The 24,053-nt window shown below is 42.1% G+C and overlaps 1 protein-coding gene across 3 annotated transcripts in view; it reads right to left on the bottom strand.

Annotated features, from left to right (window-relative positions):
• Positions 1 to 24,053, bottom strand: part of LOC110537404 (phospholipase D2) — a 32,429-nt gene that overhangs the window by 4,842 nt on the left and 3,534 nt on the right. For all 3 annotated transcript variants that reach the window (XM_036937359.2, XM_090192215.1, XM_036937360.2), the window contains 19 exons: positions 22,932 to 23,074; positions 22,668 to 22,761; positions 16,655 to 16,720; positions 16,510 to 16,568; positions 16,130 to 16,375; positions 13,367 to 13,510; positions 13,156 to 13,239; positions 12,708 to 12,786; positions 8,850 to 8,960; positions 8,457 to 8,675; positions 8,157 to 8,322; positions 7,911 to 8,029; positions 7,630 to 7,746; positions 7,394 to 7,498; positions 6,840 to 6,928; positions 3,393 to 3,506; positions 3,150 to 3,196; positions 2,675 to 2,809; positions 1,744 to 1,897 (listed from right to left, as the gene is read on the bottom strand). In XM_036937359.2, coding sequence (XP_036793254.2) covers positions 1,744 to 1,897; positions 2,675 to 2,809; positions 3,150 to 3,196; positions 3,393 to 3,506; positions 6,840 to 6,928; positions 7,394 to 7,498; positions 7,630 to 7,746; positions 7,911 to 8,029; positions 8,157 to 8,322; positions 8,457 to 8,675; positions 8,850 to 8,960; positions 12,708 to 12,786; positions 13,156 to 13,239; positions 13,367 to 13,510; positions 16,130 to 16,375; positions 16,510 to 16,568; positions 16,655 to 16,720; positions 22,668 to 22,761; positions 22,932 to 23,074 — 2,291 coding nt within the window. The remainder of the gene's footprint in view (positions 1 to 1,743; positions 1,898 to 2,674; positions 2,810 to 3,149; positions 3,197 to 3,392; positions 3,507 to 6,839; positions 6,929 to 7,393; positions 7,499 to 7,629; positions 7,747 to 7,910; positions 8,030 to 8,156; positions 8,323 to 8,456; positions 8,676 to 8,849; positions 8,961 to 12,707; positions 12,787 to 13,155; positions 13,240 to 13,366; positions 13,511 to 16,129; positions 16,376 to 16,509; positions 16,569 to 16,654; positions 16,721 to 22,667; positions 22,762 to 22,931; positions 23,075 to 24,053) is intronic.

The following is a 24,053-nucleotide window of genomic DNA, read 5'->3' as shown; positions in this document are numbered from 1 at the left end:
ATTGTCATGATGAAACAGGAAAGGGCCTTCCCCAAACTGTTGCCACAAAATTGGAAGCACAGAATCATCTAGAATGTCATTGTATGCTGTAGCGTTAAGATTTCCCTTCACTGGAACTAAGGGGCCTAGCCCAAACCATGAAAAACAGCCCCAGAGCATTATTCCTCCTCCACCATACGTTACAGTTGGCACTATGCACTGGGGCAGGTAGCGTTCTCCTGGCATCCGCCAAACCCAGCTTAGTCCGTCGGTCTGCCAGATGGTGAAGTGTGTTTCATCACTCCAGAGAAAGCATTTCCACTGTTGCAGAGTCTGAGCAGTTGTTGCTCCTAGACATTTCCACTTCACAATAACAGCACTTACAGTTGACCGGGGCTGCTCTAGCAGGGCAGAAATTTGAGGAACTGACTTGTTGGAAAGGTGGCATCCTATGACGGTGCCACGTTGAAAGTCACTGAGCTCTTCAGTAAGGCTATAACGAGTGCGCTGAGAGTCGGGAAGCAAGTTCAGGGAGTGAGTGTTTTAATAAATAAAAGAACCACAAACCACGTAACACAAACAACGCACCGACATGAGAACAGAGTGAATAACACCTGAGGAAAGAACCAAGGGGAGTGACAGATATAGGGAAGATAATCAAGGAGGTGATGGAGTCCAGTTGAGTGTCATGAGGCGCAGGTGAGCGAGACGATGGTGACAGGTGTCCGAGATAATCAGCAGCCTGATGACCTAGAGGCCGGAGAGGGAGTATATGTGACAAAGGCCATTCTACTGCCAATGTTTGTCTATGGAGATCACATGGCTGTGTGCTTGATTTTATACACCTGTCAGCAACGAGTGTGGCTGAAATAAACACATCCACAAATTTGAAGGGGTGTCCACATACCTTTGCATATATAGTGTATATCATTCCCATACCACTCAACGTCAGTAAACCTCTCTATCAGTGAACTGCCATACAACTCTCCGTCCGTGGCCTCCAACGGCTCTTAAACGCAAATAAAACTAAATGGCTACAGGTTATCTACAAGTCTTTGCTAGGTAAAGCTCCGCCCTATCTCAGCTCGCTGGTCACCATAGCAGCACCCACTTGTAGCACACGCTCCAGCAGGTATATCTCACAGCAGGTATATCTCACTGGTCACCCCCAAAGCCAATTCCTCCTTTGGTCGGCTTTCCTTCCAGTTCTCTGCTGCCACTGACTGGAACGAACTGCAAAAATCACTGAAGCTGGAGATTCCCACCTCCCTCACTAGCTTTAAGATCACTGCACCTGCTCATAGCCCATCTGTATACAGCCCATCTATCTACCTCATTCCCATACTGTATTTATTTATTCTGCTCCTTTTGCACCACAGTATCTCTACTTGCACATCCATCTTTTGCACATCTCCCATCCAGTGTTTAATTGCCATATTGTGATTACTCCGCCACCATGGCCTCTTTATTGCCTTAACTCCCTTATTTGACCTTATTTGCACTCACTGTATATAGACTTTGTTTTCTTTTTTTCTACTGTATTATTGAGACTCTGTTTTGTTCATTCCATGTTTAACTCTGTGTTGTTGTATGTGTCGAACTGCTATGCTTTGTCTTGGCCAGGTCGCAAATGAGAACTTGTTCTCAACTAGCTTACCTGGTTAAATAAAGGTGAAATTTAAAAATAATTGTAAAAAATAAGCGAATTTAATGTAAAATCACAGACAGTGCAGAAGTGCATGGACTCTTTTCCTGAGTCCGAACCTGAAACACTCTTTGCGCAGGGCCAGAGTGAGGGGTCCAGCCTGGTACTCCTCTCCCCCCATAATGGAGGGGATCCTCTCCTCATCCTCCACCAGCACAGCCAGCTCACTGTCTCGGCTCCCCAGCATACTGCGGTCATTGATGTTAGCTGAGCCTGGATGGAGGGAGCACAGAGAGAGTGGAGGGAATAGAAACCGGAGGAGAGAAAAAGAGAGACAGAGCCAGAGACAGAAAGAGAGTTGTGGCACTAATATCAGTGACGATGGCCATAGATGCTGCAGCGACTTGCTTACAACAAAGTATATGAGTTGGTAGCAGCAAACTTTCTTAATACCAAGACAGAGAAGATAGAAGGTTAACAAAAAACATTGTTTATAAAACACCTTTCCTGTGTTTCAAGGACTCATCCTTATCTAGCTGACAGAAGCATCATAATTACTGTACCCTACCCAGTCCCAGTGTAATCATAATAATATCATAGCATGGAGCCAAGCAAGCGCAAGAGTTTCAGTTGGTTGTACCTACATTACACAGTGTGGAGTGCATGTTTTTCTATAACGATTCCAATACAATCTACCTCGGGAAAAAATGCATTCATCTTCAATGAGGGGGGTGCCGTTTAAGTTCCCCTTCCCTCCCTCCCCTAAAGTCCAGTATGTTTCTATAGCTGAATATTTTATTAGCTCTGCATATCATTCACCTTGTGATTATTATGCAGAGACAGTAATTAGCAGCCTGTGATTGATCCCAGTGATGTCACAGTCACAAGCTGCGTTGGAAATAGAACCCTATTGCCTATATACACTACTTTTGGCGAGAGCAAAGGTAGTGTACTACAGTATATAGGGAATAGGGGGCCATTTTGGAAACAGCCACAGTGATGCCCCATCCCGTCTCATCTGTAAGTGTGGCTGTGATGACAGTGGCTCACCGATGATGTAGCGGCGGTCGTCAGCTATGAGGGTCTTGCTGTGTACGTAGATGAGCTCTGTGACCAGGGACTGGGAGAGCTGGGAGTGTGTGCGCAGGCCACACAGGGTGATGTACTCGCTCCACTGGTCCTCAACTGGGGGTAGGGAGACACTGGTTGGCTGACACACTGGCATAGAGCTGAAGCCAATGAATAAATGAACGCTAACGAAACAGGACCACAATTTAAACATGAGAAGACAGATGGGCGTTATAGGAAAAGAGGATGAAATGATTAAGTATGGGGAGAATGGAGAAGTATACTATAGATAATATAGATAGTAAAGTTAGATACCTAGTATGAGCCTTCAGTTAGCGGAAGGGTAAGCCATACACAGGAGAGAAAGAAAAGCAGAAATATTATCAGAGATGAGACAGACAGACGGACAGTAATTCCAGATATTAGGTTGAATTGGAAATAAGGAAACAAAACTCACGTTCTCTCAGTCTCATCAGTATGGAGTACTCTCCACGGCACATGGTCCTGTCGTGAAAAATACATATTACTTACACCATCAAATCGACAACAATCTTTAAAGTTGTTTTCTTAAAACACAAATCTCTACACAAAATGTATGTTTTAAAATTATGCAGTATGATACTGTAAGTGATTGTGTGCTACTTTTTACTGTGTGTGTGTGTGTGTGTGTGTATGTAGGCCCATAAGGGATGGTTCTGACCTGTAGGTGAAGTGTAATATGGCCTGGATGGCTTTCCCACCCCCCTCGCTGATATCTCCTTCAAACCCAGGAAGCAGGGGCACCACCACAAACACCCTGTACTTCTTCTGCTCACTGAGGAACAGCAATAGAGTTAGGGAATGTGGTAGAAGAGGAGAGGGGGTTATATATAATTTAATTCAACATTGTTTTCAGGGAATATTCCATGAGTATGGAAATCAGCTCTCCATCATGGCAGGGATAGTAGTGATCTTAATCCTTATCGACCCATTTCAAGGCTCCGCGTCTGGCGAAGATTCTTGAATCCTGGGTAAATGTACAATTTATCTTTTTTTTTTATCTGCGAAATGTATTTTAAATGTAAACCAATCAGGGTTTAAGCCTGGGCACAGCACTATTAAAGAAACAGCTTTAGTTGTTAATGATCTTTTCAATGCTTTCGACACTAAAATGAAATGTGCTAATTTGTTTGTGGACCTGTCAAAAGCTTTTGATACTCTTGCCTGAGCTCTGACGCAGGGTTCATAGTGTCACGATTATCTCAGTGAAAGAACTCAGGCCATCGTGATACAATACCAGTCAGAAATTCAGACACACCAACTAATTCCAGGGTTTTTCTTTATTTTTACTGTATTCTACATTGTAGAAAAATCAAAACTATTGAAAAAAACACAGACGGAATCGTGTATTAAGCAAAAAAGTGTCAAACCTTTTTTTAGATTTGAGATTCTTCAAAGCAGCCACCCTTTGCCTCGATGACAGCTTTGAAAACTTTTGGCATTCTCTCAACCAGCTTCATGAGGTAGTCACCTGGAATGCATTTCAATTAACCGGTGTGCCTTGTTAAAAGTTAATTTGTGGAATGTCTTTACTTCTTAATGCGTTTGAGCTAATCAGTTGTGTTGTGACAAGGTAGGGGTGGTATACAGAAGATAGCCCTAATTGGTAAAAGACCAAGTTCATATTTTGCCAGAACTAGCTCAAATAGCAAAGAGAAATGACAGTCCATCATTACTTTAAGACATGAGGTTCAGTCAACCAACCCGCAGCACGCGCTCCAGCAGGTATATTTCACTGGTCACCCCCAAAGCCAATTCCTCCTTCGGACGGCTTTCCTTCCAGTTCTCTGCTGCCAATGACTGGAACGAACTGCAAAAATCACTGAAGCTGGAAACTCATATCTACCTCACTAGCTTTAAGCACCAGCTGTCAGAGCAGCTCACAGATCACTGCACATGTACATAGCCAATCTGTAAATAGCCCATCCAACTACCTCATCACCATATTGTTATCAATTTTATTTATTTTGCTCCTTTGCACCCCAGTACCGCTACTTGCACACTCATCTTCTGCACATCTGTCACCCCAATGTTTAATTTGCCATACTGTAATAATGTTGCCACTATGTCCTATTTATTGCCTCACCCCCCTTATCCTACCTCATTTGCACACACTGTATATAGACTTTCTCGATTGTATTATTGACTGTAAGTTTGTTTATTCCATGTGTAACTCTGTGTTGTAGTTTGTGTCGCACTGCTTTGCTTTATCTTGGCCAGGTCGCAGTTGTAAATGAGAACTTGTTCTCAACTAGCCTACCTGGTTAAATAAAGTTGAAATAAAATAAGAAAAACTGAAAATGCGGAAAATGGCAAGAACTTTTAAGGTTTTCTCAAGTGCAGTCGCAAAAACCATCAAGCGCTATGATGAAACTGGCTCTCATAAGGACCGCCACAGGAAAGGAAGACCCAGAGTAATCTCTGCTGCAGAGGATAAGTTCATTAGTTAACTGCACCTCAGATTGCAGCCCAAATAAATGCTTTAAAGTTCAAGTAACAGACACATCAACTGTTCAGAGGAGACCGCGTGAATCAGGCCTTCATGGTTGAATTGCTGCAAAGAAACCACTACTAAAGGACATCAATAATAAGAAGAGACTTGCTTGGGCCAAGAAACACGAGCAATGGACATTAGACTGGTGGAAATCTGGTCTCCAAAATCACCCGACCTCAACCCAATTGAGATGGTTTGGGATGAGTTGGACCGCAGAGTGAAGGAAAAGCAGCCAACAAGTGCTCAGCATATTTGGGAACTCCTTCAAGACTGTTGGAAAAACATTCCGCATGAAGCTGGTTGAGAGAATGCCAATAGTGTGCAAAGCAGTCATCAAGGCAAAGGGTGGCTATTTGAAGAATCTCACATAAAATATATTTTGATTTGTTTAACACTTTTTTGGTTACTACATGATTCCATGTGTGTTATTTCATAGTTTTTCTACAATATAGAAACTTGTAAATATAAAGAAAAACCCTTGAATGAGTAGGTGTGTCCAAACTTTTGACTGGTACTGTACATAAAAGGTGAACCACGGGTAGATTATTTCTACATTTATATAAACAGCATTGGTCAATCTGTTAAAAATTGTAAACTTAATCTACAGTATATATATTGTGTATGTTTAAATTGGATTATACAGGGTGCATTTGGAAAAGAGAACTAGTTCTCAATATGTCTTCCCTGTTAAAATAAAGGTTAAATAAAACATTTAAGAAATATAAAAACAAGAAACAATGTGGTATTTGTGACATTAACAATATTGAATCATGATTATTTAAGTTGACTCGATACAGACCATCAACTAACAAGCAAGTATAAAACATGTATAACCAGGGGTGAAAGTAAGTAGATACGGTAAAATAAATAGTGTGGGTACGCCATACCGGTAAAATATGAGCCTATCACATTAATTAAAACAAAATAGATATCAAACTGTAAGCTATTACACCATTTTTTATCATTACCGCATGTCAGAGGCATGAACAATTTGAAAATGGACTTGAAAACAGGTGGTATAGCCTACCGTTTAAAATGCAATGTGGTTAGACGTGAACACTGAGATTTTGCCAAGGCAGAGTTGGGTGGCTGACACTGAGATCTACGTGAACAGCGGTGGACTCATAAATTCTGTCCTGATGGCAATCGTCAAATGTCATGACACTTTGTGGTGTTTTGTGTAACAGATGTCTCTTTCCATTCACCACTTTGCTTGGAGGCTGGAAATATGTTGTGAGTGGAGGAAGGTGCGCGGGGAGCCTAGTGAAGGAGTCCTTTGACGTGACTACTTTGACAATCAGATGAAAACATCAAGATCGATTGTTTATGCCACAACAAAAGGCAATACTTTTTAAAAGTTAAATGACAAGCATTTACGACTAGGCCCACAGAAGTGCTATTGAATGAAAAGGGATTCTGTATGTAATTCTATGATTGGGCGCAAGCACATATAGGAGGTCCCGAACCGGGAAGAAATGAATTCTACTTTCACCCCTGTGCATAACCCAGTGTGATGATCAGTCCAGTAAAATCATGTTATACAGTAAACCCAGCCGTGTGCTGACTGATTAAACCCAGACAGACAGCGCGAGAGACACGGTGGTAGAACCACACCTGTGCGCACGTAGTATCCTCTTCACGATTGCGTCACCGATGCCATTGTGCACGTTCTTCCCATCAGCACAGCTGATGAAGAACTGGTTCTGAGAGCAGAGAGGGGGACATTTGAGAATTTATACCACAACCCATACAACCCATGCATTCAATTGGACTTGATAGGACCATGTGGACTGTGAAGGCATAGGGGACTGCCGTTATCGCAACCTTGAGCTCCAAGTTGACTTTATTACAGAGATACAGTCACAAGACAGCGTGGGGGAGGCCAGGGCACTGAATACCATCTTGCATTACAAAAAACAACCTTGTCTCCTGGTTGATTTCTATGCTTTTACAGCAATCAAACAGATAGGTATGGAAGATAGATATGGCATAGAATTAGCATGGGTTTGACTCTGGTAAATTGGTGCAATGAGTCTGGTAAGAGTCTGAGTCTGAGTCTGGTAAGAGTCTGAGTCTGGTAAGAGTCTGAGTCCGAGTCTGGTAAATGGGTGTGATTAAATAATGTGTATGTGTATATAATGTATGTAGTGTGCTGGTAGCAGAGTTACCTCGATGTAGATGTAGTGTTCGCTGTTATCGATGGTATGGATGTAGGCATTGAGGATAGAGCTGTCACAAGTTCCGGCTGACCAGCGATCCACAGAACGCAACACCTGAGAGACAGAGAGAAGAAAATGAAAATCAATATACAATTGATCATCAAAAAAAGGAGAATGAGAGACATTTCTGTGAGCTTGTATGTGTCCGAGTGTGTTCGTTCACTCTTATGTGTGAACATGTGTACCTGCACGGAGGCCTTCCCAGAGCCAGGCACAGTGAATGGCAGTGCATCAGCAGTACTGTGAGACTTGGGAAGAAGGCAGGGGAAAAACGTGCTTCTAATGTTCTTGTACTTAAAGATCTGTAGGCAGACAAAACAAAGATAATAAGAGCCAGATGTCTCAATCACATAACCCTAGTTGTGTCTAGGGTTGTCCTTTGGAACCTAGTTCAGAAGTAGTGTATGTACATCCAAGTAAAGCCATGAAAGAAAGATCCTTAGGAACCTCTCATTTGACCTCTGACCTTGGCAAAGTTCCAGCGCTGGATGAAGTGGCGGGCTACGTCCCTGGCAGCTTTGCCATGGAGGGCAGCAGACAGGTCACGCCACGGCATACGGGGCACCTCAGTGCGGTCAATGTTGTCTGAGAAAACAAAACACATTAAAATGAAGGATTATCCCTCCGGTGTGTGTGTGTGTGTATGTTAGTAAGTTACAGAGAGAGTGGTAGTGGGTGTTATGAATGGGGGTATAATGTGTGTATGCTGCACCTTCAAATGGGCGGTCCAGTTGGACCCAGTCTCTCTTGATGAAGTTGCTGTAGTCCTTGCCAAGCCACAGCTGGGTGTTGTTCTTCAGATCCTCAGCATTGACCTCTTCCGGCTCTGGATCCTGGGCTGAGTTTGACCCATCCACCTGGTCACCTGAATCAGCTGCCTAGGAGGCAGAATAGGACAGTCTGGCAATGAAGTCACTGCTTAACACCAGGTAACAATATGAACTATGGATTATCAGAACACAGGAGAAAGAGAAAGAAAGATTAATCTTGACTTTTTCTTGAGATGTATCACCTCTGGCTCAGAAATTGGAGCCTTTGGCACTTCTTCAGAGATGTGATTGGCTGTCTCCGTGGGAACTGTATCAGTCAACCGGTACTGGCTGTCGTCCCATCTCCCAAAGGCCAGGTCCAAGCCTCCAACGAAGGCCACTGATTGGTCGATGGCCACCATCTTCTCATGATGGGCCCAGAAAAATACCACAGCGGACATGTGGTTGGGGTGTCGCATCACCTGTTGGAGAGACATCAGTGAAGCTAAGGACACAAATCTAATAATGTTTTTTGAATTTTAAATAATGACACAGTATAACACCAGCAATGAAAGCATGATGATGCTATGTGGGTTGGTTTGTGAGGTGTATAGCACCACCTGATTGCAGAGCAGAGATTAGTGTCTCAGACAGACCTTGATGTTGGGGTGCATGTCCATCAGTGTCTTCTTGCTGTGGCCACTGTTTATACCCAGTGCCATCTCCACCTCCTTGTACAGGAGCACACACACTTTGACACCTTGTTCCTACACAGAGAAAAGAAAGGATGGATATACACAAAAGGTGGGAAGGAGGAAAAGTATGTTTTTGGTTTCAAATTGGTTGTGGGAACGAAGCCCAGTAAAACGGAATGTTTTTTAAATATTCTGAGGACAGAAGTGAAAATTGAACCTGTTCTGGGATTGTTTATTTTTAAGTTGCAGGGAGGTGTGCAGAAAGCTTTACTCAAGTTCATTGAACGTTTTATTAACGTTCTGAGATCTGAAAATATAGGTTATTTGATGGTAATTAAATAACATTCTGAGAATATTCTCTAAATGTTGTGAAAGTTTTGTTATGGTTATTATTGACTCTAAGAACTACATTTTTGGGCTTCCCGGGTGGCTCAGTGGTTAAGGGTGCTGTACTGCAGCGCCAGCTGTGCCATCAGAGTCCCTGGGTTCGCGCCCAGTCTCTGTCGTAACCGGCCGTGACCGGGAGGTCGACGCACAAGGTCGACGCACAATTGGCCTAGCGTTGTCCGGGTTAGGGAGGGCTTGGTCGGTAGGGATGTCCTTGTCCAGCAACTCCTGTGGCAGGCCGGGCGCAGTGCGCGCTAACCAAGGTGACGGTCAGCCAGGTGTATCCTCCGACACATTGGCTAGCTTCCGGGTTGGATGCAGAAGCAGTACGGCTGGTTGGGTTGTGTATCGGAGGACGCATGACATTCAACCTTCCCGAGCCCGTACAGGAGTTGTAGCGATGAGACAAGATAGTAGCTACTACAACAATTGGATACCACGAAAATTGGGGAGAAAAGGGGTAAAAAAAAAATTAAAAGAACTACATCTCAATCAATAAGACTTAATTCTCTGCTAGCTAATTTTTCTGAAGATTTCCAGAATATTTCCAGAAATAAATTCTCTGAACATCCCTTAAGTCACATAATTTTTTAGAACATTCCCAGAATGTGGTAAAAATATGACAGTTCCCGCATGGGAACATTTATTTATTTTATTTTTTACATTTGACCTCTTTTTCTCCCCAATTTTGTAGTGTCCAATTGTTGTAGTAGCTACTATCTTGTCTCATTGCTACAACTCCCGTACGGGCTCGGCAGAGACGAAGGTTGAAAGTCATGCGTCCTCCGATACACAACCCAACCTAGCCGCACTGCTTCTTAACACAGCGCGCATCCAACCCGGAAGCCAGCCGCACCAATGTGTCGGAGGAAACACTGTGCACCTGGCAACCTTGGTTAGCGCGCACTGCGCCCGGCCCGCCACAGGAGTCGCTGGTGTGCGATGAGACATCCCTACAGACCAAGCCCTCCCTAACCCGGACGACGCTAGGCCAATTGTGCGTTGCCCAACGGACCTCCCGGTCATGGCCGGTTACGACAGAGCCTGGGCGCGAACCCAGGGTCTCTGATGGCACAGCTAGCGCCCAGGCTCTGTCGTAATCGGCCATGACCGGGAGGTCCGTTGGGCGACGCACAATTGGCCTAGCGTCGTCCGGGTTAGGGAGGGCTTGGTGCACAGCGCCCTTAACCACTGCGCCACCCGGGAGGCCCTCCGCATCGGAACTTGTGGGGTGGAATGATCTGTTAAGTACTGAAATTCCCACAGAAGAACATTGTTTCTTAAAGTTCTCTGAACAATTTGAGAACATGGCTTTAAATAGAACCATGAGGAAACCTGTAGGAAACGTTATGCCGAAAGTACTGAAATTCCCACAGAATAACATTGTTTCTTGACATTCTCTGAACTATTTGAGAACATTCCCAATGTCAAACCATTTGGAGGATGTCCATAGAACATTAACGAAAATGGAATTAAACGTAACCATGTTTGACTTTTTGGAAAACGTATACTGTTAAATTAAATACCAAGTAAATAATGTTTTTTTTTTTTGTGAATTCCTTAAATGTGCTGAGAATGTTCCAAAGTCAAGCAATCACCATTCCCATAAAGTTGGGGAATGTTGTATGCAAAATAACCAATAGGATAACTACACTCTCACCAAGCTCTAAGAAACAAATGGTTCTGAGAACATTAATTATGTGCTGGCTGGGAAGGGATTAACCTTCAGTGCTTTCAGACGAGAGGAGGGAGGAGGACAGGTATAAGGAGACTATAGACATACAGTGGGCTGGGATTTGGGACATACAAGGCTGGGATTTGATGCACTGCTGATTTTTCAGGTTTTCCTACTTACAAAGCATGTAGAGGTCTGTAATTTTTATCATAGGTACACTTCAACTGTGAGAGACAGAATTCCAGAAAAATTCCAGAAAAATCACATTGTATGATTTTTAAGTAATTCATTTGCATTTTATTGCATGACAGAAGTATTTGATCACCTACCAACCAGTAAGAATTCCGGTTCTCACAGACCTGTTAGTTTTTCTTTAAGAAGCCCTCCTGTTCTCCACTCATTACCTGTATTAACTGCACCTGTTTGAACTTGTTACCTGTATAAAAGACACCTGTCCACACACTCAATCAAACAGACTCCAACCTCTCCACAATGGCCAAGACCAGACAGCTGTGTAAGGACATCAGGGATAAAATTGTAGACCTGCACAAGGCTGGGATAGGCTACAGGACAATAGGCAAGCAGCTTGGTGAGAAGGCAACAACTGTTGGCGCAATTATTAGAAAATGGAAGAAGTTCAAGATGACGGTCAATCACCCTCGGTCTGTGGCTCCATGCAAGATCTCACCTCGTGGGGCATCAATGATCATGAGGAAGGTGAGGGATCAGCCCAGAACTACACAGCAGGACCTGGTCAATGACCTGAAGAGAGCTGGGACCACAGTCTCAAAGAAAACCATTAGTAACACACTACGCCGTCATGGATTAAAATCCTGCAGCGCACGCAAGGTCCCCCTGCTCAAGCCAGTGCATGTCCAGGCCCGTCTGAAGTTTGCCAATGACCATCTGGATGATCCAGAGGAGGAATGGGAGAAGGTAATGTGGTCTGATGAGACAAAAATGTAGCTTTTTGGACTAAACTCCACTTGCGTGTTTGGAGGAAGAAGGATGAGTACAACCCCAAGAACACCATGCCAACAGGGAAGCATGGAGGTAGAAACATAATTCTTTGGGGATGCTTTTCTGCAAAGGGGACAGGACGACTGCACCGTATTGAGGGGAGGATGGATGGGGCCATGTATCGCAAGATGTTGGCCAACAACCTCCTTCCCTCAGTAAGAGCATTGAAGATGGGTCGTGGCTGGGTCTTCCAGCATGACAACGACCCGAAACACACAGCCAGGGCAACTAAGGAGTGGCTCCGTAAGAATCATCTCAAGGTCCTGGAGTGGCCTAGCCAGACCTGAATCAAATAGAAAATCTTTGGAGGGAGCTGAAAGTCCGTATTGCCCAGCGACAGCCCCGAAACCTGAAGGATCTGGAGAAGGTCTGTATGGAGGAGTGGGCCAAAATCCCCGCTGCAGTGTGTGCAAACCTGGTAAAGAACTACAGGAAATGTATGATCTCTGTAATTGCAAACAAAGGTTTCTGTACCAAATATTAAGTTCTGCTTTTCTGATGTCTCAAATGCTTATGTCATGCAATAAAATGCAAATGAATTACTTAAAAATCATACAATGTGATTTTCTGGATTTTTGTTTTAGATTCCGTCTCTCACTGTTGAAGTGTACCTATGAGAAAAATGACAGACCTCTACATGCTTTATAAGTAGGAAAATCTGCAAAATCGGCAGTGTATCAAATACTTGTTCTCCCCACTGTATGTTGTCAGGAGAAAGGTGGGAAGTAGATTCGTACTGCTTTGCGTTTGAGGATCTGGTCCAGACGCCAGTACGTTCCTGTAGCTGGCCTCTTCAGGAAAACCTCTGGACTGAGCCTTGGAGGAAAAAAAAATATTCACCATGAAATATTAATAATTAACATATTTACACTGTGTCCTGCTGTTTACAGACTAATTAGAAACAAACCTAATAAATGTTGGAAAATGTGGTCTCCGTTGTTATTGAGAGAGTGAAATCAAACATTTGTTTTGTTTGCTGTATGTTCTAATTTAGCTAACGGCAGGGCAGAGCCATGTATACACTATACCATATAGGACTCTGGATAACCTCTCTCTGTAATTACGGAGAGCACTGTGCTTACTGTACATGAAATTTGGAACACAGAGTATTCCTATTAGCCATCAAGAGATAGAATAGAACGTTATATTATACACTATTTCGATTGTGCTAGCTCCGCTCCTCACCACCAGTCTGTAATGAAGATCTCCTCCTTGGCCTGCTCCAGAGCATCAGCCAGGTCTGCAAAGTAGCCACTGCCATTTACATACCTTTAATACAACCAGTTCATAAACAGAGACATTACATTCAAGTTAAGGGAGCACAAAGCTATGGATGTATACAGTATGTACAAATACCACATCATCCAATGCGAAGCAATACACACACACATCTGACCATTTAGTGAGTGTGTTCTCCCGTGGTGGGGCAAAGCCCCCAAAGCGTTGCACCTGGAGGAATTCACAAGGCTCAGCCAGCCTGTTGATCTCATGGCTCCACCAGTGAGCCTGTCTGTAGCTGTTACACTTGATGACCAGATTCCTAAAACACACACACACAACACTCATGTAAGAACACACATACACATATGAGGCAACACAGCGAGGCAATAGGGGAGAGTGGGGTATGTTGAACCAAATAATTATTGAGCCACCCTAATTGTTTCTAGAAAACCATACACAAAATTAATCATGTGCCCAAATATTTAGGAAGAGTTCATCATTTCATAGAGTCTGTGAAGTAAGAAGCCATATGGGGAAAGTGGTAAGTAAGTTAGGTCCAAAAAACAGATTTTCACAAAGTCTAATTAATTTGTGTTATAACTTTCATGATGCTTGTATCTAAACCAAAGTATATAGTTTAAATGTTTTATACATCAGTTGAGACTATAAGCTAAAATATGAGATCCTAAACATAGCATGAAAGTGTATCCATGAAAAGTGTATCCATGAAAGTTATGCCAATGCCCATGGGGTAAATTGAGCCAATCTCCACCATACCCCATACATATTATCATCACATTTAGTCAGTTTCGTGCATAATATGCATAGTATTTTTGCAATGTGTCCTGTATGAACTCAAGATGCATATTTTATTGTTACATAGCAGACATCTTCATGCCCCCTGTATACACACGTAAAACAAGCAGGGGTCTGGCCCCCCTTGAGATTCTGGAGAGAGAAGCGAAGGAAGAAGTGAGAAAGGAAGAAGTCCATTTGAGCAGCAGCAAGGGATGAAAAAAATAGACTGAATGACACTGAAGAGGTCCAATGACAAAAACCAAAATGAACATGTACCTGTGCGAATGAGGCTATGATAGAGTAGCAGAGGCACACAAGGTCTTATCTGACGACATGGAGTCTGAGCTTCCTAAACATATCAAGAATCTTGCGGGCCAGTTTCATGGGCTTTGTAGCCTCAAATGCAGAGAACTTACCTACTAATTGACACATTGAAACATCCCTGTCCCAGACAACTGGTCAAGAAATGGAAGGTTAAGTGATATTGAACAGAAATATCTATATCTGAATGTAGGCATACATTTAAGATATACAATACACCACATTAATTAATTAAACGTTGACCTATCAGCACCATTACCCACTGTCACAGGACACCATCAACCACTTTACCCCAAGGTGACTCAACCTACCCTGTCCCATTCTCAACTTACCCCAAGTTGTGCCAAGAGACCACTTTTTTTTGGACAAGCTATGTTTTCAAAACTGTTATGTTTATATGAATTCAGATTATTTCCAGGGATACACAACATCCGGAAATATATGTAGATATCTTTGTTAGAAATAATACTGTATGTGACACGTTCCAGGAATCTATGTGTATGTTGCACGTCACTACTACACAGGAGAGGCATTTGAACGTTTATTCACATTTTTTTTTATCAAAATAAGTTCTGGGGGAGAAATGCCTTCTTGAACATGTGGACTGTCATTTGCCTTAATAACAAACGTGCATGCCATCTGTAAATAAATCAATTTAAAATAATAAATTACAAGCCTAGTTGGTTTAACAACGAAAAAAAGACAGGAACCTTCCTGCTAGCCATGATTGGCTGAGATAACGGATGGGCTGGACATGAGTTCGGATTGGTCTGCCATGTAGTATTCTTCTGTTTATAACACGAGTTGTTCATTATGTGTAGATAATCCTTTCTACCAAGGATTTTTTTTTAAGATATCATGAAGAACTGAAAAAGTGTTGCTACTGCTCAGTGGGAAGAAGTTGTGATGGACTACCATTTGCATTGCTAGTTATAGCCTAATGTTAGCTAACTTAACCTAGTTGGTTAGCTTAAGCTACCTGCAGATTCATGCATGGTGCATGGTAGTATGGGTAGGGATTAAGGGTCTAAACAAAAGACTCCACTATGCAAGTAATCATTTCACTGTACCGTTTACACCTTCGGTATCCTGTGCATGTGACAAATAAACTTAGATTTTATTTAATTTAGTGTGTGTTTACCAGAGACGGTAACGAGAAGAACAACATGACCTGTCACCAAAGTCAGAATAGGATATAGGCCAAGGACTAGATAAAGTATATTTGTACTAATACTTTTTTCTACTTCTTTTACCACTTTCAATCTTAATCTTTGGTTGTTTACTACAATACCTTACTCACTCTGTTAAGTACATGGCCTCAAGCCTTAAGATGGGCGGGGCTAAGGCTTATATGGGTGATAACGATGCTGAATGGGTGAAGAAAAATAAGAGCTCTCCAGTTGGTGTAACAACATTTTCTCAAAAGTAGTGTTACAAGTTTATCAACTTTCAAAGCAGAATTACTTTCCCATTGTTCCTCTACTGCAGTGTATGATATACAATGTTCTGAGTCTCTACTTTTATCCAATGTAAAAAACAAATTATAATTTTGCTACATAGAACCAAATCAAGGAGATGGGTCACATACTGTATTCCCCTTGACACAGTGATGCCGAATGTTAAAAAAAAATCTAAATTTACCACACTCTCCTCTTCCTGCCTGCACGAATACACACACAGCTAGGGATTGACTCATAAATAAACAATTAGGTATACAAAATGTGTACTTCACAAGTGTGATCTGTATTTGAGTGTACACTTTATGGGTGTGTCTGCCTACAAATAGATAATAACATTTTGGACACCACTGTGGACTTACCTGGTGAAGTTCTGAATACAGACCCCATACTTGGTATCAGTGTATGCACGGCCCACTTGAACTTTGAACTCTGGGTCAAAGACCAGTACAAAGCAGACGACCCCGTTTTCCCGGTTCATATAGAGCAGGAAGGAATCCTTGACCACCAGCCAGCGCTTTGACCAGCGGAAGCAGAACTGGTGATGACCAATACAGTTCAGCCCCTGGATACGATGACCTCCTGACCTTTTGAAGATGGAACCCTCCCTGAAATACAATGACATCACTAACATTGCTCACACGGACAGAGAATTAGTCACATTAAAATATACTGAATAAACACTCACTCTCACTTTCTCGTATACCATCACATACTCTCATAGACTATTAAAATTGCTTACAGGCCTTTGGGTCCAAGCTCACTGACAAAAGAGAGAGCACTGACATCAAGGAATTCCAGCTGGAATCAGAACAAGACAGACAGTGCTGACAGCTCATCCTGACATTGAATGATAATTGGTGTGTGTGTGTGTCATCTTCACTCACCATGCCGTGGAAGTTCTTACAAAAGGAATTCTCCAGAAGGCCATTTAGATATTCTTCAAGGTATTTCTACAACAGAGAAATCAGAAATCAGGACTGATAGCCTACTAGCCCGCAGGGGGATAGATATATATATATATATATACAGTTGAAGTCGGAAGTTTACATACACCTTAGCCAAATACATATAACTCAGTTTTTCACAATTCCTAACATTTAATCCTTGTAAAAATTCCCTTTCTTAGGTCAGTTAGGATCACCACTTTATTTTAAGAAAGTAAAATGTCAGAATAATAGTAGAGAGAATGATTTATTTCAGCTGTTATTTCTTTCATCACATTCCCAGTGGGTCAGAAGTTTACATACACTCAATTAGTATTTGGTAACATTGCCTTTACATTTTTAACTTGGGTCAAAGGTTTCGGGTAGCCTTCCACAAGCTTCCCACAATAAATTGGGGGAATTCTGGCCCATTCCTTCCGACAGAGCTGATGTAACTAAGTCAGGTTTGTAGGCCTCCTTGCTGGCACACGCTTTTTCAGTTCTGCCCACATATTTTCTATAGGATTGAGGTCAGGGCTTTGTGATGGCCACTCCAATACCTTGACTTTGTTGTCCTTAAGCCATTTTGCCACAACGTTGGAAGTATGCTTGGGGTCATTGTCCATTTGGAAGACCCATTTGTGACCAAGCTTTAACTTCCTGACTGATGTCTTGAGATGTTGCTTCAATATATCCACATACATTTCCTCCCTCATTATGCCATCTATTTTGTGAAGTGCACCAGTCCCTCCTGCAGCAAAGCACCCCCACAACATGATGCTGCTACCTTCGTGCTTGCCGGTTTGGATGGTGTTCTTCGGCTTGCAAGCCTCCCCCGCTTTCCTCAAAACATAACGATGATCATTATGGCCAAAGAGTTCTATTTTTGTTTCATCCGACCGGAGGACATTTCTACAAAAACTACGATCTTTGTCCCCGTGTGGAGTTGCAAACCATAGTCAGGCTTTTTTTATGGCGGTTTTGGAGCAGTGGCTTCTTCCTTGCTGAGCGGCCTTTCAGGTTATGTCGATATAGGACTCGTTGTACTGTGGATATAGATACTTTTGTACCTGTTTCCTCCAGCATCTTCACAAGGTCCTTTGCTGTTGTTCTGGGATTGATTTGCATTTTTCGCACCAAAGTACGTTCATCTCTAGGAGACAGAACGCTTGTCCTTCCTGACTGGTATGACGTCTGCGTGGTCCCATGGTGTTTATACTTGTGTACTATTGTTTGTACAGATGAACGTGTTACCTTCAGGCATTTGGAAATTGCTCCCAAGGATGAACCAGACTTGTGGCGGTCTGCCATTTTTTTTCTGAGGTCTTGGCTGATTTTTTAAGATTTTCCCAATATGTCAAGCAGAAGCACTGAGTTTGAAGGTAGGCCTTGAAATACATCCACAGGTACACCTCCAATTGGCTCAAATGATGTCAATTAGCCTATCAGAAGCTTCTAAAGCCATGACATAATTGTCTGGAATTTTCCAAGCTGTTTAAAGGCACAGTCAACTTAGTATGTAAACTTCTGACCCACTGGAATTGTGATACAGTGAATGATAAGTTAAATAATCTGTCTGTCAACAACTGTTGGAAAAATTACTTGAGTCATGCACAAAGTAGATGTCCAAACCGACTTGCCAAAACTATAGTTTGTTAACAAGAAATTTGTGGAGTGGTTGAAAAATGAGTTTTAATGACGAAGTCAAGGATCGGTAGGATGGTCAGTTGTACGAGGGTATGTTTGGCAGCATGAGTGAGGCTTTGTTGCGAAATAGGAAGCCGATTCTAGATTTCATTTTGGATTGGAGATGCTTAACTTCTTATGGCTGCAGGGGCAGTATTGAGTGGCTTGGATGAAAGGTGCCCAGAGGTGCCCAGAGTAAATGGCCTGCTCCTCAGTCCCAGTTGCTAATACATGCATAGTATTAGTACATTTGGATAGACAACACTCTGAAGTTTCTAAAACTGTTTGAATGATGTCTGTGAGTATAACAGAACTCATATGGCAGGCAAAAACCTGAGAAAATGTTTGTCGTTTTTGAACTCAGCCCTATCAAATACAATGTGGGATATGGTTCAAGTTGCACTTCCTGGGGCTTCCACTAGATGTCAACCGTCTTTAGAAACTTGAATGAGGCTTCTACTGTGATGTGGGGCCGGATGAGAGCTCTTTGAGTCAGTGGTCTGGCAGAGAGCCAGGTCCTGGTCACGCGCATTTCACATGAGAGTGACCTGCGTTCCATGGCTTTTCTACAGACATTGGAATTCTCCGGTTGGAACGTTGTTGAACATTTATGATAAAAAAATCCTAAAGATTGATTCTATACTTAGTTTGAAATGTTTCTATGACCTGTAATATAACTTTTTGAACTTTTCGTCCGACGTTCAATTGGACCTGCACGAGCGTTTGGATTTGTGTACTAAACGCCCTAACAAAAGTAGCTACTTGGACATAAATAATGGACATTGTCGAACAAATCAAACATTTATTGTGGAACTAGGATTCCTGGGAGTGCATTCTGATGAAGATCATTAAAGGTAAGGGAATATTTATAATGTTATTTCTGATTTCTGTTGACTCCAACATGGCGGATAAATTTTTTTATTCTGAGCACCGTTCTCAGATTATTGCATGGTTTGCTTTTTCCCTAAAGCTTTTTTGAAATCTGACACAGCGGTTGCATTAAGGAGAGGTATATCTATAATTCCATGTGTAACACTTGTATTTTTATCAACATTTATGATGAGTATTTCTGTAAAATTGATGTGGCTATGCAAAATCACTGGATGTTTTTGGAACTAGTGAATGTAACGCGCCAATGTAAACTCCGATTTTTTTTTTTTTAAATATGATCTTTATCAAACAAAACATACATATATTGTGTAACATGAAGTCCTATGAGTGTCATCTGATGAAGGTCATCAAAGGTTAGTGATTCATTTTATCTCTATTTGTGCTTTTTGTGACTCCACTCTTTGGCTGGAAAAATGGCTGTGTGTGTTTTTGTGACTTGGCTCTGTCCTAACATAATCGTTCACAGTGTCCTATTTGAAATCGGACACTGTGGTGGGATTAACAACAAGATTACCTTTAAAACGGTATAAGATACATGTATGTTTGAGGAATTTTAATTATGAGATTTCTGTTGTTTTGAATTTGGCGCCCTGCACTTTCACTGGCTGTTGTCATATCGATCCCGTTAATGTGAGTCTGGAAGGAGAGTTTACAGTCTAACCAGACACCTAGGTATTTGTAGTTGTCCATATATTCTAGGTCAGAACCGTCCAGAGTAATTATACTAGTCAGGCGGGAGGGTGCGGGCAGCAATCGGTTGAAGAGCGTGCACTTAGTTTTACTAGCATTTAAAAGCAGTTGGAGGCCACGGAAGGAGTGTTGTATGGCGTTGAAGCTCGTTTAGAGGTTTGTTAGCACAGTGTCCGAAGAAGGACCAAATGTATACAGAATGGTGTCGTCTGCGTAGTGGTGAATCAGAGAATCACCAGCAGAAAGAGCGACATCAGATTTATACAGAGAAAAGAGTCGGCCCGAGAATTGAATCCTGTGGCACCCCCATAGAGACTGCCAGAGGTCCGGACAACAGGCCCTACGATTTGACACACTGAACTCTGTCTGCAAAGTACTTGGTGAACCAGGCGAGGCAGTCATTAGAAAAACCAAGGCTATTGAGTCTGCCAATAAGAATGCGGTGATTGACAGAGTCGAAAGCCTTGGCCAGGTCGACAGACAGACAGTACAGCTGCACAGTACTGTCTTTTATCGATGGTGGTTATGATATCGTTTAGGACCTTGGCTGAGGTGCACCCATGACCAGCTCAGAAACCAGATTGCATAGTGGAGAAGGTACAGTGCGATTCGAAATGGTCAGTGATCTGTTTATTAACTTGGCTTTCGAAGATTTTAGAAAGGTCAGGCAGGATGGATATCGGTCTGTAACAGTTTGGGTCTAGAGTGTCTCCCCCTTTGAAGAGGGGGATGACCGCGGCAGCTATCCAATCTTTGGGGATCTCAGACGACACGAAAGAGAGGTTGAATTGGCTAGTAAAAGGGGTTGCAACCATTTCGGAGGGTGATTTTAGAACGAGAGGGTGCCGATTGTCTAGCCCAGCTAATTTGTAGGGATCCAGATTTTGCAGTTCTTTCAGAACATCAGCTGCCTGGTTTTGGGTGAAGGAGAAGCAGGGGGGGGGGGGGGTTGGGCAAGTTGCGGCAGGGGGTGCAGAGATGTTGGCCATGGTAGGGGTAGCCAGGTGGAAAGCATGGCCAGCCGTGGAAAAATGCTTATTGAAATTATTGAGAAATAATTATACTAGACCTAGCCTGAAGAAAGCTGATGGGATCCTCCTCTTTTTAAGAGGCCATCACTCTGTTTTTTCACACAATTGCATAGCCTATATAAATGTTGCTCAACATCAGCTCTCATGAAGTGTTGGATTAGATTTTTTGATTACATTTGCATTGATGTCACAGTGATTAGAGGGGCAATAGACTGCAGAGTACCAGGCAGTTAGCAAGTTTGGTAGGCTACTAATGACCATCAGCAGCATCCGAGCTTGGAGAAGCCTAATTACCGTAAATGGACACATGGAATTTGACTGCCATCATGACTCGTGACCACCGGTGTGGCGGTAATACGGTCACGGTAACGGTCCTATGAGCGATCTCTTAATAACTAAATAGATTCCCTGTTGCTATTGACGTCATTCCAAAGGGTCAGTTCAACAGAGAAAAATCAAATGTAACCATACTTTATAAGTCATATATCATCAATATTTAGGCCTGTATAGCATTTGCAAAGTCATCAACAGCTATTGTTTCAATTCAGCTCAGGGTTCAACTAAATATAGACAGTACATATAGGCCTAGGGTTTAAAGCTTTGGTTGTTTTTACATTTTATCTTCAAGTTGTTAATTAATATGTTGGATTCATGTCTCCATCTCAACCAAAAAAATCTATGTTAAAGAATAGGACTAAATCAAACAAACTTTAAATAGACTTTAATTAAGGATTGATTTGATTTAGTGCTAGTCTTTAACTTTGATTCTTGGAATACAAAATATCAATTATTAATTTGTAGACAAACTGGAATTAAAGCCAGACTAAGTCAGTGGAACAAAAGATACAAACTAATGTAACCGTTTTTATTCAACCTTAAAATGAGTAACACACCCATGGTCACATTTTGAGATTACTGTATCTATTAATGTATTATGTAATCATAGAAGGTGTGCATTGTGCATGTCCAAGATATCACGCAAAATGTGCAGGTCTGTGGAGATATTCACAATAATGCTATAATAATCTGTCTAGCATCTTGCACTACAGATGTAGGATCACAATTTGTCTGCACAGCAGGAAATGCAAATTTGTAATATATATAATGTTTAAAAAGGCTTAAAATGTATGTAATTTCCACTTTAAAATTTCAGACTTGATTTTCCCTACTGAAAAATGTATCAACCCCTACAAAAAAAATCCATTAATTATAATCCACATAATAATTCACATTTCCTGTTGCTGCAAGATAATTTTCCTGCTGTAGCAAACTTCCTCAAATTAAGATCCTACATCTGTATATACTTTTTATGTCATCTCAACTGCAATCCAGGTCATTTAGTTGTGCTATTATATGAAGCACATTTTATTCCCATTTGAACTTTGTTGTGCTTTTCAACAGTTGAAAGCAAAGTTATAACACATTGGGAATTCAACAAACTTCAGTCTGTCTTGAGTGGGTGCATAAAGGTGGAAATCTCATTGATCAACATCTCAACCAAATATTACCCACATTTCCATGTTGAAATGACATGGTGTGCCCAGTGGAGTGAGCCTTTATGTGAGACTGAGTTATGTGTGGGTCTCTGTCTGCGTGTGTACCATGGTGTTTATCAGAGTCTGTCTTTGTGCATACTGTATACAGTTTGGGTGGGTCAATGAATGTAAGAGTGATACCGGTTTACTGGAGGTTTGTCTCATCCTCTCAGTGCCGTGTAGACTTGGCATCTCCTCTGTCATAGCTCTCAGCTGCGCTCTCTGGGCTGCAAATCTAAAAAGAGATATTTGAATATTCTAAAAATGTTCCTTCTTAAACTCATACAGAAATCACAACAGGCCTTCACTCTTATTTGAATTGCATCCCCTCTAAACAAATTACTCTCCACTCAGATAATGGGTTGCTTTGCATGTCTGAGCTTTGATTGGTGCTCTGAGTCTGACCTTCCCAGAGGCAGGAAGTGAGCCATCATCTTGTGCTTGTAGAGGTCACGATGCAGCTCCTGGAAGTGCTTGTACTTCCTCTTGACCGTCCAGGTGAACTTGCCATGGGTCAGCTTCACAGTGTACAGAGAGCACACACTGACCTGACAGAGAATACAGTTCATGTCATACACCTACAGTTGAAGTCAGAAGTTTACATACACTTAGGTTGGAGTCATTAAAACTCATTTTTTAACCACTCCACAAATTTCTTGTTAACAAACTATAGTTTTGGCAAGTCGGTTAGGTCGTCTACTTTGTGCATGACACAAGTAATTTTTCCAACAATTGTTGACAGACAGATTATTTCACTTATCATTCACTGTGTCACAATTCCAGTGGGTCAGAAGTTTACATACGCAAAGTTGACTGTGCCTTTAAACAGCTTGGAAAATTCCAGAAAATCATGTCATGGCTTAAGAAGCTTCTGATGGGCTAATTGACATCATTTGAGTCAATTGGAGGTGTCCCTGTGGATGTATTTCAAGGCCTACCTTCAAACGTTGTGCCTTGTTGCTTGACATCATGGGAAAATCAAAAGAAATCAGCCAAGACCTCAGAAAAAAAAGTGTAGACCTCCACAAGTCTGGTTCATCCTTGGGAGCAATTTCCAAATGCCTGAAGGTACCATGTTCATCTGAACAAACAATAGTACGCAAGTATAAACACCATGGGACCACGCAGACGTCATACCAGTCAGGAAGGAGAAGCATTCTGTCTCAGAGAGATGAACGTACTTTGGTGTGAAAAGTGCAAATCAATTCCAGAACAACAGCAAAGGACCTTGTGAAGATGCTGGAGGAAACAGGTCCAAAAGTATCTATATCCACAGAAGAACATGTCCTATATCGACATAACCTGAAAGGCCGCTCAGCAAAGAAGCCGCCACTGCTCCAAAACCGCCATAAAAAAGCCAGACTACGTTTTGCAACTGCACATGGGCACAAAGATCGTACTTTTTTGTAGAAATGTCCTCTGGTCTGATGAAGCAAAAATAGAACTGTTTGGCCATAATGACCAACATGATGTTTGGAGTAAAAAGTGGGAGGCTTGCAAGCCGAAGAACACCATCCCAACCATGAA

The sequence above is a fragment of the Oncorhynchus mykiss genome, chromosome 12 (assembly GCF_057628025.1).
Source record: "Oncorhynchus mykiss isolate SJ-2025 chromosome 12, ASM5762802v1, whole genome shotgun sequence".
In the NCBI taxonomy this organism is placed as follows: Eukaryota; Metazoa; Chordata; class Actinopteri; order Salmoniformes; family Salmonidae; genus Oncorhynchus; species Oncorhynchus mykiss.
Note: the sequence above shows the minus strand (reverse complement) of the source record. Positions and strands in the feature narration are given on the sequence as shown.